General features: G+C 38.7%; 1 protein-coding gene across 1 annotated transcript; it reads right to left on the bottom strand.

The window, feature by feature from the left end:
* Positions 1–3,922: 3,922 nt before the first annotated feature.
* On the bottom strand, positions 3,923–16,541 carry LOC126634159 (T-complex protein 1 subunit theta-like). Its single transcript, XM_050304649.1, has 13 exons — positions 16,278–16,541; positions 15,900–16,162; positions 15,671–15,817; positions 15,354–15,515; positions 13,586–13,663; positions 12,959–13,092; positions 12,717–12,789; positions 12,543–12,620; positions 12,307–12,429; positions 12,043–12,137; positions 11,398–11,607; positions 4,534–4,591; positions 3,923–4,211 (listed from the first exon to the last, which is right to left on the bottom strand). Exons 1-13 carry the CDS (start codon positions 16,411–16,413, stop codon positions 4,143–4,145), a joined length of 1,626 nt encoding a protein of 541 aa, XP_050160606.1. The 5' UTR covers positions 16,414–16,541; the 3' UTR covers positions 3,923–4,142.
* Between the last annotated feature and the right edge of the window lie 2,506 nt (positions 16,542–19,047).

The following is a 19,047-nucleotide window of genomic DNA, read 5'->3' as shown; positions in this document are numbered from 1 at the left end:
TATCGTAGAACATACAAGTTCTATAAACATGTATTGGTTTAATTTATGCATGAAAACTACAGGTTTCATGTGGTATGTTTTGAATGAAAACTTCAGGTTTCAAAGGCACTAAATTTGAAACTACAGGTTCAATTTAGTTTTATGAACAATTAGTTCATAATAAGATGTTCTTGCAAGAAACACAAAATGCAATATACTACTTTGAATATAGTGGATTTGAGGTTCTTCAGGAACTCAATTGTAAGAGTTTCGTTACTACGAAAGTATGTGACGATTCAAAGTATAAAAATAAATTATTGAATCGTTAATGTCCAAAAGTGATCTTCACGTCAATAATTTTGGATTTATTATCAGATTAATGGACTTGCATTCAATAAATCGAGGCATACGGGGTCGATTGTAGAAGCAAAATAATAATAACATACGAGTTAAAATTATTTAGAATGCTAAAATACTAGCAGTTGGGTCGAAAAATATTGCCCCAAAAATAATTGGGCAAGAGTTGGGTGCCTTGAGTAAAAGGCAAGGCCCAAAAGGGCCTCGGCAGTGACTACAGGCCACAGAGGGTGAAGGAGAAACCTCAGCCGCAACTAGGTTTCAATTTGGGCCAAGGGGAGGGCACGGCAGCATGCTTTAGACACATCAAACTGGGCTTGAGAAGCGAGTTGGGGGTGTGCACAAAGCCCAGCGCAAAAGGCTGGCATTGGTTTGGGCACGGGTGGCGGGAAGCCCAGCCGCAAAAGGGCTGGTGTTATGGCTATGGGCCAAGGCAACGAGATGAAGCATGGGACTTTAGGCCTTGCTGAGGTTAGTTCCAGGCCGAGGCTTAGTGGCTACTTCCACAATGATGGTGCGGTGGTGTGCCGCACCATATCCAATTCACCTTTTTTTCTTTTCAAAAATCCCTAAGGGTTTAGGAATACCCTAAATATGTTTCTAATTTATTTTATATAATTTGACTCACAAATTCCACATAACAATTTAATTGTGTGATGCATGAAACAAATATATATATTGACAAATATATAAACATATACAATATATATATCGTAAGGAAAATATAAACATAGAAGGGTTCATGCATCATGAGGAATGTTTTCATGCTTCATGGACGTTTCAAATATCTTCTTTTATTTTAAGCGTACCTGATTAGCAGAAAACTAATAAGCCTTTGAATTTGGTGGATGATAGCCTCCTCCTAAAATGCGTCAATTCCTCAACTTCTGGCAAAAGCGTGCTAATAACGTGTTGTAGGCCTATTTGATTGAACGATCTACGGTTTAGAGAGAGGGGGGCCGACTATGGTTAGAGAGAAGAGATTGATTTAATTGTGAGGTATGTTTGATTCACCCCATTGTGCCTTTATTTATAATAGTAGGATAGATAAAAACTTTCCCTTTAGGATTACAACATTTAATAGGTAATCTACTCCTAATGGGAATATAAGATACATTCTCATATCTATTAGGATTTACACAATCACATTCCTATTCTAAATATGACTGCAACATATTTTAATATATAATCAAAATTATAACATTAAAATTTATTATAGTATGGTTATAAATTTGCTATTTTAATAAATTAAATATATTATTAAATAAATAATATAATTATTATAAATATTATAATGAATGTAAGGATAAGTCGTCTCGTTAAATCTTCATATATTACCATTCCTTTCCTATTTTCCATTATTCCAATTAAATCGATTAGAAATCAACAAAATAAAAAGTAAGTGGACCTAACCCATTGCATCATAATTATATCCACTATTCTCATATCAAAATTGGATAGAGATGAAATTGGATCTTTCTTTTTCTTCGGACTACGCAAGAATCTGTCTATATATCTTATTTAATCTTTTTGTTCCTAGATGTTCTATAGGAATAAATTAGGAAGGAATAAAGTACTATTCCCTTCCTTTACCGAGAAACATTTATTCCAAGTCACAACATACAAGCCATTTTAAAATCTTTCTTTGATTCCAATTCCAGAACACAAGATCCGTTTTATTAGTTATATCTTATATATCTATTTATATATCTAGCAAATCGCTATTTCATGTACTAAATATTTCCATCCATATTGATACATGCAATATTTTTGTTCTGACAACGTAATGGGGAATGTATGCGAGAAGGGTACTTTCATTTCGAGTCTCATATTATTTAATATTTAATTAACTAATATGTATTTAATTCAATACAATAAATTAATTTAATAATAGGAAATTTATTTAAAGAAAATAAAAGAGTAAAGTAGAAAGTAATCAAATATATGATACTTATGATACTGTAGTAGTTTAATACACATAGAAATTTGAAGAATACATAAAAATATTTATAAATTTCCCCTCTTCAACGGGATTCAAGACTAAGATTAGTTGATGAAACGAGAAGAATATGTCCGTGGTTTATCAGTATGGAGAAAAGGGATCACTTGTTTCTTGAACAATTCTAAAATTCATCTATCTGATTGATGAGTCAGAAGACAATTCATGGTTCGGACAGTTATTAAGAATAGGAAGGGATAAGATAACCGGATTGGGTTCGTGAATTAAACTAGGGCGGGTTACAGATTCATAAATGATTTTTCTATTCGAAACCCATTCAAAAGTCAAAGGGAGGGGCAATGTACGAGAAATCAAATCATACAAAAATGATAGAAGCCTTGAACGTTCAGAAAATGCTATGAGGTGTTCGAAAATGGTTGAAGTAGTTGAATAGGAGGATCACTATGACTATAGCCGTTGGTAACTTTACCAAAAATGAAAATGATTTATTTGATATTATGGATGACTGGTTACGAAGGAACCGCTTCATTTTTGTAGGTTGGTCTAGCCTATTACTCTTGTGCCTATTTCTCTTTAGGGGGTTGGTTCACAAGTACAATCTTTGTAACTTCATGGTATACCCATAGATTAGCAAGTTCCTATTTGGAAGGCTCTAACTTCTTAAGTGCTACAGTTTCCACTCCGGCTAATAGTTTAGCGCACTTCTTGTTGTTACTATGGGGTCCTGAAGCACAAGGAGATTTTACTCGTTGGTGTCAATTAGGTAGCCTATAGACTTTTGTTGCACTACATGGTGCTTTCGGACTAATAGGTTTTATGTTACGTCAATTTGAGCTTGCTCGATCTGTTCAATTGTGACCTTATAATGCAATTTCATTCTCCAGTCCAATTGTTGTTTTTGTTTCTGTATTCCTAATTTATCTGTTAGATCAGTCTAGTTGATTCTTTGCACCTAGTTTTGGTGTAGCAGCTATATTTTGATTCTTCCTCTTTTTCCAAGGGTTTCATAATTGGACACTGAACCCATTTCATATGTTGGGAGTTGTTGGGGTGTTGGGCGCTGCTCTGTTATGCACTATTCATGGTGCTATCGTAGAAAATACTTTATTTGGAGATGTTGATGGTGCAAATACATTCCGTGCTTTCAACCCAACTCAAGTTGAAGAAACTTATTCAATGGTCACCACTAACCGCTTTTGGTCCCAAATCTTTGGGGTTGCTTTTTCCAATAAACGTTGGTTACATTTCTTTACGTTATTGTACCAATAACCGGTTTATTAGATCAACCGAATCGAATAATATGTAGGATACTTTTGTTTCCATGAAAAAAAACATGTCCCAAGTTTTCGGCTGGAAAAACTCACTCACAAGAATAACAAAGAGGACATTCGGACAAACAGACACCAGAATTACAGCAACTTTGAGAAACAAAGAGGACTAAATGATCATTTTAACAGCTAAAGGGAAAATGGCAAGCAAACACAAAAGATGAAAACAGCACGAGGGAAGCATCATTGAAAAAAAGCTCAAGGAAACAATGAATTGAAGACACAAAGACGAAAACAGCACGAGGGAAGCATCATTGAACAAAAGCTCAAGGAAACAATGAATTGAAGACACATAAGCTGCAATCATAGATGGAAAATTTATATAAATTCCAATCGACTAGTGTCTAGCAAGGGCACATACGAAAACAAGAGCCTTCAACACAACCTCGAGGACCAGCCAAGAACACAAAAACTCGTGGACCAGCCATGATAAAAACTCGAGAAAATCAAACACGCTTCTACAACTCTCCGTCCTCATATCCTAAAATACAAGCGAGATAGTTGTGGCACAGAACATGTTAATCCTCATCCATCCCTGCAGGCTGATCTCTCCTACTTGGGCCACCTGCTGGTTTTGCCATTATAATCTGCAACACGGTCAAGGCATTGTAAAAAAATATCAGCTATCGTCTTTTTTAATCTTACTGATTTATTTATATCTATTGAGGTTAATCATAAAGAGAAATATTTGAAAGCAACCCCTAGGTTATATGCAAAAGTTGTGATGAGGGTCGGCTTCCTTGGCAGAAGATATATCAGTAATGATACATTTGAAAGTCATAAACCTTGCACTAATTCATCCTAACTCGGACATTTCTTTAAACCCGATGCACTTAGTATTTGTGTTCCCTGAATGGATTCAGTTAGCGAGTAAAAAAAGCATTGATCAATAGTTACTAATTTACTTACTTGATCTACTCGGAGGACAGTGCAGGCAGCATCTGCAGCATATTTGAGAGCAAAGAACCTGTAACAAACATCCCAAAAAAGGTCAGGCCAAAGGAAAAAATAAAATCCTAAGACAATATGGAGGCCTAATATCACGTATAAATAAAAATAAAAATATCGCGCATAAAGAAAAATATATTTGGGCAAAAGTTCCCTGAAAATCTTAGTGGTTCAATAAAAAAAATTGATTCCAATACAACAACAACAACAACAAAGCCTTTTCCCACTAAGTGGGGTCGGCTATATGAATCCTAGAACGCCATTGCGCTCGGTTTTGTGTCATGTCCTCCGTTAGATCCAAGTACTCTAAGTCTTTTCTTAGAGTCTCTTCCAAAGTTTTCCTAGGTCTTCCTCTACCCCTTCGGCCCTGAACCTCTGTCCCGTAGTCACATCTTCGAACCGGAGCGTCAGTCGGCCTTCTTTGCACATGTCCAAATCACCGGAGCCGATTTTCTCTCATCTTTCCTACAATTTCGGCTACTCCTACTTTACCTCGGATATCCTCATTCCCAATCTTATCCTTTCTCGTATGCCCACACATCCCACGAAGCATCCTCATCTCCGCTACACCCATTTTGTGTACGTGTTGATGCTTCACCGCCCAACATTCTGTGCCATACAACATCGCTGGCCTTATTGCCGTCCTATAAAATTTTCCCTTGAGCTTCAGTGGCCTACGACGGTCACACAACACGCCGGATGCATTCTTACACTTCATCCATCCAGCTCGTATTCTATGGTTGAGATCTCCATCTAATTCTCCGTTCTCTTGCAAGATAGATCCTAGGTAGCGAAAACGGTCGCTTTTTGTGATCTTCGCTAGATTGCTCCGGTCATTAGTGTGGATAAGTATATAAATGGATAGAGATAGGAAAGCAAACACAAGATGTACGTGGTTCACCCAGATTGGCTACGTCCACGGAATAGAAGAGTTCTCATTAATTGTGAAGGGTTTACACAAGTACATAGGTTCAAGCTCTCCTTTAGTGAGTACAAGTGAATGATTTAGTACAAATGACATTAGGAAATATTGTGGGAGAATGATCTCGTAATCACGAAACTTCTAAGTATCGGAGTGTGGTGTCGTCTTGACTTGCCTTATCTGTCTCATAGGTAGATGTGGCATCTTCTCTGGAAGTACTCTTCCTCCATCCAGCGGTGGTATCTTTAACTGGTGGAGATGCACAAGGTAATGTATCAATTTCACTTGAAGCTTACTTGTAGTTTCAGGCTTGGTCAAGCGCGATACAAACCATGTAGTAGGAGTCCCCCAAGTCGCCGAGCTAGGGGGTCTGCTGAAAGAGGTGACAGACAAGGTAAGCAATCAGAGCTCCGACTGATTGTTCACCTTCTCCCCATCTTGCAGCAGCATGAAGGATAAAGAGAAGAAAAATGAGAAGAGATGATATGAGATACTTTTGCTTTTGAAGAAGTAACTTTCCACAGGCTTATTCTTGAACTGAGCTGGAGGGTTTTCTGGTTTCCTCCAGAGTATAAGGCCGACTGAAGAATTTGAGGGTCAAAACAAGTCCATCAAATCTAGAGTACGTTCCACCCTGCTGATATGGGATACTTTTGCTTTTGACAGAGTAATGGATGTATCGGCACGTGTGCTGTTACGCTTGTCTCCACATGCTTCCTTGTATCCTTCGCACTTGCCCTATCTGTTCCTCAAGCAGATGCGGAATCTTCCCTGGAAACATAAGATGTTGAAGATGAGTACTCGAGAGCAATGCCAGGTAAGTAATCAGGTAAGGGGTTCCAGGCAGTCAGTTCCTGGCTGGAAGCTTGATTCCAAGTGCTGACTGATTGCTCTCTTTCTCCTTGTCTTGCAGGTAAAAACAAGGCCAAAGGAAAAGACAAGGAAAAAGCATGATATGGGATACTCTTGCTTTTAACCCTGATGATATGAGATATTCTTGCTCTAGTATAGCTTGTTTGCAGAGGTATTATCGGGGGGAAAGAAAGCTGAATATTTCGAAAGGCTTCGTTGGGAGTGCCCTCTCAGATATGATGAAGGGTTGAGCATTTTTGCAGGTCTGCCTGTCCGTTGGGGATGGAGGTCGACATATATAGGAGTCTCCCTAACAACAAGTAGTAATGCTATTCCTTTACCCTGCTTGATCATAGCACGGTAGTGGGAGTTGCCAGTTTCACATGTTTTAACTCTATCAGAGCACTTTGAAAAAGTGGTCTGTGGTATCTGGCTCTCGAGATTCGGAGAACGATGCCTCTTCGATTTTTGAGAAAGCAATCATGCTGGGGGTCTGGCTCTCGAGATTCGGAAAGCAGTGTCTCTTCGGTTTTTGAGGAAGTAATCATGTTGGGAGTCTGGCTCTCGAGATTCGGAGGGCGGTGCCTCTTCGATTTTGGAGCAAGCAATCTTGTTGGGAGTGTTGTCTCGAATGTGAGTAAAGGTTGGGCATGTTTGCTAGTCTACCTTGCCACGAAGCACAAAGGTTGACACACAGGAACTTTCCAATTATCCAGCAATGGTACTGTTCCTTTACCCTCTCTTCGATTTTGAGAAAGTAGTCATGTTGGGAGTCTGGCTCTCGAGATTCGGAGGACGGTGCCTCTTCGATTTTGGAGCAAGCAATCTTGTTGGGAGTGTTTTCTCGAATGTGAGTAAAGGTTGGGCATGTTTGCTAGTCTACCTTGCCACGAAGCACAGAGGTTGACACACAGGAACTTTCCAATTATCCAGCAGTGGTACTGTTCCTTTACCCTTGTGGGTAATAATATGGTAGCTAGACCTTCAAAATTTATGTGTCTAAACTTTGTTAGTGCTGTTTCTTTGCTATTCTTTTACCTTTCTTGGTCAGAGCGATGTAGTGGGAGCTGCAAGCTTCACGTGCTCAACTTTGGCAGAGAACTTTGGCAAAGTTATCTGTGGTACCCATGAGCTATTGTTGCGTGTGGGAAGTGGGTGATTGAACAGTAAGATTCATGTGCTTTCTACTTCACCAGAAGTCTTCGACAGAATGCCCATAATTTCTGCAAAGCTGAGTGTGCGTGTGACAGGTGTTGACAAGGCTAGAAAAGTAGGTGCCTCTTCGATTTCTGAGATCGACCCTCGTGGTCTCTGAGCAGCCCAGCTTTTGAGAAAGCGAGCGCCTCTTCGATTGATTCGGAGAACGATGCCTCATCGATTTTTGAGTAAGCAATCATGCTGGGGGTCTGGCTCTCGAAGATTCGGGGAGCAGTGTCTCTTCGATTTTTGAGAAAGTAATCATGTTGGGAGTCTGGCTCTCGAGATTCGGAGGGCGGTGCCTCTTCGATTTTGGAGCAAGCAATCTTGTTGGGAGTGTTTTCTCGAATGTGAGTAAAGGTTGGGCATGTTTGCTAGTCTACATTGCCACGAAGCACAGAGGTTGACACACAGGGACTTTCCAGTTATCCAGCAATGGTACTGTTCCTTTACCCTCTCTTCGATTTTTAAGAAAGTAGTCATGTTGGGAGTCTGGCTCTCGAGATTCGGAGGACGGTGCCTCTTCGATTTTGGAGCAAGCAATCTTATTGGGAGTGTTTTCTCGAATGTGAGTAAAGGTTGGGCATGTTTGCTAGTCTACCTTGCCACGAAGCACAGAGGTTGACACACAGGGACTTTCCAATTATCCAGCAGTGGTACTGTTCCTTTACCCTTGTGGGTAATAATATGGTAGCTAGACCTTCAAAATTTATGGGTCTAAACTTTGTTAGTGCTGTTTCTTTGCTATTCTTTTACCCTTCTTGGTCAGAACGATGTAGTGGGAGCTGCAAGCTTCACGTGCTCAACTTTGGCAGAGAACTTTGGCAAAGTTTTCTGTGGTACCCATGAGCTATTGTTGCGTGTGGGAAGTGGGTGATTGAACAGTAAGATTCATGTGTTTTCTACTTCCCCAGAAGTCTTCGACAGAATGCCCATAATTTCCGCAAAGCTGAGTGTGCGTGTGACAGGTGCTGACAAGGCTGGAAAAGTAGGTGCCTCTTCGATTTCTGAGATCTGCCCTCGTGGTCTCTGGGGAGCCCAGCTTTTGAGAAAGCGAGCGCCTCTTCGATTTCTGAGATCGGCCTTTGTGGTCTTTGAGTAGCCCAACTTTTGAGAAAGCAAACGCCTCTTCGATTTCTGATATCAACCATCGTGATCTCTAAGCAGCCCAGCTTTTGAGAAAGCAAACGCCTCTTCGATTTCTGAGCAGGCGCTTCTTCGATTTCTGAAGCTCCGTCGAGTGCAGATTTTTATAGGGGCTGGCATTAAGTTCCAAAGCACACTTGAATCTCCACCAGTAGAAGCTTCATTCTTGCACTTCTAAGATCTTGATTTGTCCGACCTCTTCTCTCTTCAACACCTTTGAAAATGTCTGGCCCCTCCGACCGTCGTTTTGACTTGAACCTTGTTGAAGAGGCAGCCCCGCCTTCTCCAGACAACATATGGCGCCCATCCTTCGTCTCCCCTACTGGTCCTCTTACCGTTGGGGATTCCGTGATGAAGAATGATATGACCGCTGCGGTGGTGGCCAGGAACCTTCTCACTCCCAAAGATAACAGACTACTTTCCAAACGGTCTGATGAGTTAGCTGTTAAGGATTCGCTGGCTCTCAGTGTTCAGTGTGCAGGTTCTGTGTCTAATATGGCCCAACGCCTATTTGCTCGAACCCGCCAAGTTGAATCATTGGCGGCTGAAGTGATGAGTCTCAAACAGGAGATTAGAGGGCTCAAGCATGAGAATAAACAATTGCACCGGCTCGCACATGACTATGCTACAAACATGAAGAGGAAGCTTGACCAGATGAAGGAAACTGATGGTCAGGTTTTACTTGATCATCAGAGATTTGTGGGTTTGTTCCAAAGGCATTTATTGCCTTCGTCTTCTGGGGCTGTACCGCGTAATGAAGCTCCAAATGATCAACCTCTGATGCCTCCTCCTTCTAGGGTTCTGTCCAGTACTGAGGCTCCAAATGATCCCCCTCCGATGCCTTCTCTTTCTGGGGCTCTACCGACTGCTGAGACTTCTCCTAAGCAACCTTTGTGAAGGCTCCCTCTTGTGTGTTTATTTTGACTCATGTATATGTACATATTTGTAGCTTATCGGGGATATCAATAAATAAGCTTTCCTTCATTTCAACGTATTTTGTTAAATACACCAAAGCCTTATTCGCTAAGTTCTTTGAATTTTCTTTTGTTGAAGCTTGTATGTTGAAGCTTTCTGAGTGGAGCATGTAGGTTGGGGTAGTGTTCCCTTAATTTTCCGAGTGAGGAAAACTTCTCGGTTGGAGACTTGGAAAATCCAAGTCACTGGGTGGGATCGGCTATATGAATCTTAGAACGCCATTGTGCTCGATCCTGTGTCATGTCCTTCGTTAGATCCAAGTACTCTAAGTCTTTTCTTAGAGTCTCTTCCAAAGTTTTCCTAGGTCTTCCTCTACCCCTTCGGCCCTGAACCTCTGTCCCATAGTCGCATCTTCTAATCGGAGCGTCAGTAGGCCTTCTTTGCACATGTCCAAACCACCGTAACCGATTTTCTCTCATCTTTCCTTCAATTTCGGCTACTCCTACTTTACCCCGGATATCCTCATTCCTAATCTTATCCTCTCTCGTGTGCCCACACATCCAACGAAGCATCCTCATCTCCGCTACACCCATTTTGTGTACGTGTTGATGTTTCACCGCCCAACATTCTGTGCCATACAGCATCGCCGGCCTTATTGCCGTCCTATAAAATTTTCCCTTGAGCTTCAGTGGCATACGGCGGTCACATAACACGCCGGATGCACTCTTCCACTTCATCCATCCAGCTTGTATTCTATGGTTGAGATCTCCATCTAATTCTCCGTTCTTTTGCAAGATAGATCCTAGATAACGAAAACGGTCGCTCTTTGGTATTTCTTGATCTCCGATCCTCACCCCTAACTCGTTTTGGCCTCCATTTGCACTGAACTTGCACTCCATATATTCTGTCTTTGATCGGCTTAGGCGAAGACCTTTAGATTCCAACACTTCTCTCCAAAGGTTAAGCTTTGCATTTACCCCTCCCTGAGTTTCATCTATTACAAGGACAACTTGTTCATTAGGAATAAGAAGGAATTAAAAAATGTCCAATTACTGTTATTGATTTGTAAGCAGGAATAGCTCCTTACATGTAAAGAGCCAAGTATTTTCTTGAGATATTTCAAGGTATTATCCATCAGTTACCATAACGAAACTCACTTATGCAAAACCCTACAAATTGTTTTAACAATGACAAACATAAGAGTCCATCCCCATAAATTGACAGAGGGTATTAAAAAGGTTGGCATTGTCACTGCATTATCCTCATGAACCATTTCTTGAAAACAAAACTAACTATAAGTTTCAAAATGTGGCGACATCGATATATGCAAACGCAATAATGAAGGGGAAAACCCCGAAATAACTGGGGCCTTGACATAACCATTAGGCTTTTTGTTTATTTATTTTTTAAATCACCTCAATCATGAACTAAAAGAAATATTACAAACTGCCTAGATGCCTATTATCCATATTGCAACTTCAAAATTCACCAAATTATCCCAACCCTAAAAGCAAAATCATATGTTTATATAAAAAAAAAAAATCAACACAAGAATAAGTGAACCAAACAGATGAAAAACTACAGGCACAGCAGGAACTCATTGGTTACCGAAACCACCAAAAAGCGCATAGGAATAAAATTGTCCGCTACAGACTAATTCTAGACCTAATGCACAAAACTTAATCTTCGGGATCAATATTGCATTGGCATCACAGTTGCAAGTTGTAGCAAGGTAAAATGATATGAAAACGTTCAAAAAAAAAAAGACTTGAAACAAGAGAAAGAACATTTACTTAGTTATGTGGAGGTCCCAAACATTAATAGTTGACACATCTTTGCAACGGCCTTCCTCTAAGTCAATGCCAGCTTTCGTATTTCCTGATGCATGTTCAGCATAGAGAGAAGATATGATCTCCATTGCATTCTGCCCAGCATTCTCAGCCAGAGTTTTAGGCACCATCTCAAAACTTTCGGCAAACTTTGCTATAGCATACTGATCCAATCTGCAAAGTCAGTATCTTTAGTGAGTTATTTTTCTCACCGCCAGATTCAGTTTTATGCTGTCAGGGGCAACATCACATGCATAGTACAAATTCCATATTGCAGATCAACCTGAAACAACTCTAATGAATCATATTGAAATTCAGAATATTTCTAAACCACACCGTTTTTGGACCAGAACATACATGATATATGTTTTTTACTTTTGTTTTTGCTTTTGCTGCGAGTCAATTTTCCTTTTCAATAGAATATCTTATATGGCATGACGTCAGCCTTCTAAACAGAATCTTGATAGCTAATTCCACCGCAGATCATTATTATTGCTGATCATTTTTGTCTAACCGTACCTTAAAGTTTTCAAAGAACCAAGCAGAAATCTCCACGTGTATTATGTACTTCAGTTGAACTTTAATAATTCAAAAACAGAGACAATTTACCCTGTTTCTTTAAAAGAGAATTCCTTCACTCTTCTACCTAACTCGATTTCAGTAGCTGCAGCTCCAGGAACAATACGGCTATCCTTGCACATAGCCTGACAATGAAATGCATTAGTAAAGCGAAAGATTACTTTCAATGGTTTGGACACCTGAATAAAGAACTACTTCAAGAGTTCCAGAGAACAATGTGCATCCAGTGATTGCAGAGGTAAAACAAGGCCAGTCAAACAACATAGAAAACTCTTAATGCTCCACATAAATTACCTTGTAAGTGTTCACTCCATCATCAACTGCTCTTTCAAGGTCATCTAATATACTATCAGTGCTTGCCCGTAGAACCACAGTAGCTACTGAGTTCCCACCTTCTTCATTCTTCACAACAGTGACCTACATAAAAAATCGTTGGATATATCAAGAAGATGAAAAAGAAAATAGCCTAGAACAAGATAATTTAGAGACAATACTAGGTCTGAGGATGAGGAAACATCTTTTCAGCATACCCTAACACCGGCAATTTCTTCAACCGCAACAGAGTCAGCATATCCCAGATCATCTGGGTTAGGTTGGCTAAGCTTCAACTGTTGCAAAAATACAAAGGGTATTTTTGTAAGATTCTCATAATTAAGAAACATTCAATAAGGTTCTCATAAGATATCAGATTCTTGTAAGATTACCATGGCAACAGCACCAGTTGTACGGCAAAATCGTCTCAACTCAAATTTTGAACTGATTTTCAGCACCATGAGCCTAGAATCAAGAACTAACAAGTTAAAACAGAACAAGAGCTCAAAGATCTCTTAAGAGATTGAAAACCTTAAGATGGGTATTGAAGGGTTAGTCTGATTTTACACACACATGTCAGTTTGTGCTACAAGGGTGGAAAATAACAAAAATATGACAAAATGTTGCTACTTACTTGTACCGCTCACAGAAATGTAGTGCCATCTCTCCAACTGCAGCTCCACTGACAATTACTTTGGCACCTGAATCTGCAACTGCTTTAATGAGCTCCTCAATTTTAGCTTCTTCAGTTTTTGCATAATTTTCAAGCTACATAAATGACCAAGAAAACACTTAGTTAATGACATATCAACCACATTAAACCCAACTTAGCAAACAATGGAAGACGAAAGGCTGGGCAAGTACTATGTACAGCCCTTTAACCAAAAGACAAACAAGGGGAGACTAAAAAGCAATACCAAGGACCACTTCAAGAAAAGAGTATCCATATGCATACGAAGATCTTAACTAGTTGCACATAGACACTAAGTATTCAAGAAACTGCCACCAAATCTGACCTTTATGGAATCACTTGTGTATAAGAAAAAAAAAATTGGTTGCAACATAAAGAGAAAATTTTATCTTTTGCTAAATATAACTACAAACAATCTCCCACTCCTCCAGAACAACAAACACACACACACACACAGGGAGAAGCAGTGATCACTAGATATTCATGACTATTCTCCTGCTATATACAACATAAAAGACTTCTCTCACTAACAGCTACAACCCAGAAATAACCTTCCTCTTCAAAAATTACCTGGTCAGCGGTATGAATTAGAACAGTTCCTTTGGTCTCAGTTGCAGAGGTATCAACTCCACCAGCAAACACGGCAACCTGAAAAGGTTTAACAGAATACACAATCTAAGAAACTTGAACCTTTCAAACATATATTTAGACCACGTAAAGGTCAAAGGGCATTTATAATAAAAGATAGCAATTGGATATCAATATGGAAAACAGGAATGATCAAGCAAAAAGAATTATAAACTACAATAGAAGAAGATTCAAAAGTTAAATGGCACCAAAGCACTATAAAGTTAATAATAGTATTCATATTGGCATGTCAAACACACACTCATGTTACTCGCCTACGAAACCAATTCTAGTTTAATAATTTAACAATCTAGAAACAAAAGATGCAGCACACTGTTAGCAGATATATGTACAATCCATGAAGCACAAATCATGGAAATATGTGCTAAAATATCAGATACATAACAAAAACAAATGAAATTGACAAAAATAAATAAAAGATACCGTTGTCGATATCCCTATAGTGCAGCCCTGGGGTAAATTTAAACATTATAGATATAAGCTGGCGTATCAAAGTACCAATTTACCACATAATAAAAAACCCTAAACCTGTATATAAGCTGGCATATAAAGTACCAATTTACTAGCCTAAACCCTAAACCCTAAACCCTAATACCATTGAAACCCTTGGGATGATAAGTGACAGTCCATCAACTTATTTTATGTTCAGTTTTTTATCCTAGATTAAACAGCTTTGGCTCATTGTGACATAATTATCCAGATACAAGAAGGAAACCACTGGTGCATCAAGTGTGTGAAAATCAGCACCAACATCACAAAAGGATTCCAAGAAAACAATCTTAACATTTGTAATGCTCAACAGAACTCATGTGAATTTATAGAAAACTAAATTCCAAAATAATCATTGTGTGGTGAACTCTCTGAACTTCAATACATGAAGAACTACATGTTACGACAAGAAGGCTGCCGCAGACCTTGAGCATAGCATATTATTGAATGCAATATGCAAAAAGAGTGTTATCAAGGTACTAACATGAAATCAGAAGCCCTAATCTACACAATTAAAACTAAAAGAACACCATTTTCTCCGGTACCCAACAAACCAGGCCAATATTTTTCCTGGCTCCAAAGGTTTGAAGTATGAAAAATAGGGAAGAGGGCATTGCAAGTTCACACCAGACCAACACCTTACTTATTCTAACTGGCATTTGCTTTGAATAATTATCATCGATTTTACATCATAATCATTCAACAAACCTACCATTTCCATAGATTTTTCAGAAATATCATTCAACCATACTGACTAACACAAGCAAACAGCAATTCCATTTAGGAAACTGACTTTGGCCCACACAAACTACCTTAAGGACAGTTATGATAACGAAAAGGTATTGATATCATGCTCATTTTCTTATAATCATTGAGTTTCTTCTTCCCTATACCCAATATTTCATGCTGGAAGTTTCAACGCTGTTTCGTTTCGTCCATCATTTACTAGTTGCTCCAAATTTGATATGAGATTCTCAGTATACTGTCCTCACAATACCAATAATTTGTGCTTTTATATCATAATCCAGAGTTAATGTATAGTGAAAACTCCCAAAATGGTGCTAAAAGGACAATTCAAAGTAACAAAAGAGTAAATCAGACAGTTTTTAATAGACCATGAGAAATAAAACTCATCATATAAGGGTACAGCATGTATATTTTATGCAAAAGTTCAAAAGCATATGTGTAAAAGATTACTAACCTTGGCCTTCTCCATTCTCTTTATACTCCCAACAGCATCAGTTTTCAACACCATACCTCGTACTACTGCACAATTATGCAAACCCCCTCCCGCAATCTTTGCAACACGTACATTATCAACATTGAAGTTTGCTGGGTTCTTGGGGCATACTTGTATACATGCCTATATCGTCCAATAAAAATGTCTACCATTAGAACATGCTAACAAACAGTGACATACTATTCTTCTTCCCTTGGCTTCGAAATAGCCGAGTGGCTGACAATTGAAATTAACCAAATACACACAAGGGGAAACAAGGGGAAACAAGTAGCAATTACATCGGCAACAAGTGAGGACAAGATATCTTCTTGGCCGAATTGCTTGCTGGCAACAGCAGCTCTCATTCTAGAAACCACTTGTTCTTTGTTGCGCACATCCATGATATCGGAACCTTCCTCAACCAATTCATCTAAGATTTCAATCGTCTGAAATATTAAAAAAATGGAACAAAAATCAGAACTTAAGAATTCTGATAACCGATAAAAATCGAAAAGGGGATTGACAAACCTTTTTTATGGCTTTATTGTATCCACTAATTATCTCACTTGGGTGCAGGCCCATCCTTATAAGCTCCTCTGCGTTTTGAAGGAGCTCTCCGGCAAAAGAAATGGTGAGATTAGCACCATCGCCGATTTCTTCCTGCTGAGCCCTGCCTGCCAAAACCAAAATCTTGGCAGCTGGATGCTGAACCTCCAGTTCGTTCACAATCGTAGCGGCATCATTCGTCACAAATAGCTTGTCCAAGTGATTGATTACCATCTTATTCATACCTGATTAGTGAAAAAATGGACAAAATTTCAACAAAAAAAAAAATTCTACTTGTAAGTACCGGATCCACCAAAAGGGACTCTGATTTGTAGTCAGTAGAGTAAGAAAAGGGCATACCATTGGGACCCAGAGAAGTTCTAGTGATGGTGGAGAGTTGCTTGCAGGCATCGATGTTCTTCACCACCGCCTCGTCCAAACCGGAGAGGTGCTTGTGGCCCTCCTTCAACATCGATTGTATTCCATAGGGCTGCATTCTGGACTCCTTTTTCTTCTTCTTCTGCTACTCTTTCTTTGTCACAGATTCTGCAAAACCCTAACCCTAGAAATGCCTCACTTGCCAAAACCCCTACTCTCTGCAACTGAAGATATGTTCGATGAGCGCGGAGCTCCTTTTCTTTTCCAAGGATGCGGCTCCTCTGCAGTAATGCCATTTGCATTTGTTTGCCCATAACGAAATCTGCATCCTCCAAGTGATCCAATGGATTGATCGTTTGCCAGGTCATTTAAAACAACTTTTTGTTATTGGATAAATAGTTCCATAGTGATGCAGGATTCATAAGATAGCCCTCGTAATAAAAGATATAGAAATTAAACTCTTATAATTACGTTCGTGAGGATTCAAACCGAAAATTAAAAGTTTCGTCAGTATGTCAACTTTTTGGACAGCTTACGTGAGGAGGATACTAATAAAGAGTTGACAAAATTTTCAATCTTGGGCTTTAATTCTAAAAGACTTTAATACAAGAGTTTAATCTTAATTTCGTTAGGATTCAAGCACAAAATTAAAAGTTCATTTCAGCAAGTCAACTTATGGATAGCTTACATGAGCAGGATATTAAGAACATCTCCAAAGGAGATGTCAAAATCATAGATGGAATGTAACTGTGCATATTTGATATCAAAATCTCTCCAACCGAAGTATTATTTGCTGACAAGATTTGAAGGCTTTGTGATTTGGAGTCAAAATTGACATCTCAAATTTATTTTTAATTTATTTTAACAGTGGGTCTCTTTTCCACGAAAATAGACCCTCTTCGGATCTCTTCCACCAAGGTTATCGAATCAAGTGATCAAGACCTTTGAAATTTCATTCAACAACCAAAAATTATTACTTCTTTTAAGGGATCAAAACAGGTGGACCGTTAGATGAAATTTCAAAGGCCCAGATCACTTGATTAGGTGGCCTTGGTGGAAGAGATCCGGAGATGATCTTTTTCCCTTTTCCACTAACATTTCAATCAATAAAAATTTTGTTTCAAAGTTTTTTAATAATTACAACCATTTAAAGCACTATTTAAATAATAAAATAATATTTGACAATTCAGTTGGAGAAGTACAAAATTTGACATAAGACTTCAGATTGCTACATCTCCTATCAATTGTAGTTTGACTCTTGAAATTTAACATTTTCTTTAGAGATGGTCTAACATAAAGTTGACAAAATTTTTAATTTTGAGCTTCAATCCTAAAAGACTTTACCACAAAGGTTTAATCTTCATTTTTTTACCACATGACTATCTTCTGAATATTCTATCACTATGAGAACTATTTATCCAATTAGGCCTTTTTATTTTGGGTATTTGTACCATTTTCTCCTAGTTACAATTTTTGGACAATCAAAATAATATTTCTTTTAGTAAAAACTTAATGTTTTCATTGTTTCGCTCCTTCATCCGGCATTGCATCAAATGTTTCATAATTTTTATATTGCTTCATTCAAGTGATGATTAATCCCATTTTGACGTTTATGTATGTCCTTTGTATACTTAGTTGTCATTTTAATTCCCTAAAATATCTTGTTGCGCAACACTAAATCATTTAGCTATTCCTTTTGACCCTATTGTATATCGTAAGCGTTCACCCTCTTAAGAGCATCTAATTGTGTAGGCAAACAAAATAGGCAAAATTGTACTATAATGACTAACATGACAAGTTGCCTATTCAACTTTTGCATGATAAAAATGTGTAACTCCAATGGAATAGACGAATCAAGTAGTCAAAAATTTATATTACTTTTCTTTCACCTTTAATATTTACTTGTTATTTTTATTTTTATGTTTTTATCTTTCTCCACATCTGTATGTAAGAAGAAAAAGGGGCCAAAGGAATATTTTCAGATGTAGAACACGGTCCTGGAGATGGGAAGCGCTCCAGCAAATTTAGCCCTTGAAGCTTGCCAACAAATTGGACGAGTTCTCTCTCTCTCTCTCTCTCTCTCTCTCTCTCTCTCTCTCTCTCTCTCTCTCTCTCTCTCTCTCTCTCTCTCTCTCTCTCTCTCTCTCATATGAGATTACAGTGTGAACTACAATCCTTAAACATACTTTTAGAGGCTTTATTAAAGCAAAAGATAAATTGAACAAACTAACTGGCTACAAAGTGAAATAGCTACCTCATTCGTTGTTCTTAGAAGGTTCTTTTATAGTAGGGCTGTGAGTTCGACATCACTACTAGAATTTGGCTCATAGGCCACCATTTTTTTCCCACCCTTTGCAATTGGTGGCCATATATGTAAAGTTGCTACTCTTACAATTTTTTGGTGGCTTTACCATGGGATGCCACTGATGTTGGTGGCCTTCAAGATTCAGCCACCAATGATTGGTGGCTATTAAATATTTTTATTTCTTAAAATTTATTTCCTTCTACTTTTTAATTTCATATTTATTTTTTAATTTATTTTGTGTGGCAAGGCAGGTTAATTTTTTTGTTTATAAAGCTGGGATATATCTTTGCTTATCAGGACCTACGGATGCACGTCCAATACAAAAGGGAGACAGAGCCAAAACCCATAGAAGGACAGAGCCTTCGACCCTACTCGCATATATCGGCCATTATTGCATCACTAATGAAGTCGGCCGGTTCTGCGAACCAGTCGTAGTCGCGCAATGCG

Source organism: Malus sylvestris, chromosome 9 (assembly GCF_916048215.2).
Source record: "Malus sylvestris chromosome 9, drMalSylv7.2, whole genome shotgun sequence".
Taxonomy (NCBI): Eukaryota; Viridiplantae; Streptophyta; class Magnoliopsida; order Rosales; family Rosaceae; genus Malus; species Malus sylvestris.
Note: the sequence above shows the minus strand (reverse complement) of the source record. Positions and strands in the feature narration are given on the sequence as shown.

Bases quoted from the DNA above. Each gene is read 5' to 3' on its own strand.
- LOC126634159 (XM_050304649.1), bottom strand. From the start codon at position 16,413: ATGCAGCCCTATGGAATACAATCGATGTTGAAGGAGGGCCACAAGCAC. The intron at 13,093-13,585 runs GTAATTTTTGAA...TCATTTATGTAG, and splicing joins TAATTCATACCGCTGACCAG to CTTGAAAATTATGCAAAAAC. The intron at 12,430-12,542 runs GTATGCTGAAAA...TTTTTTATGTAG, and splicing joins AAGAAATTGCCGGTGTTAGG to GTCACTGTTGTGAAGAATGA.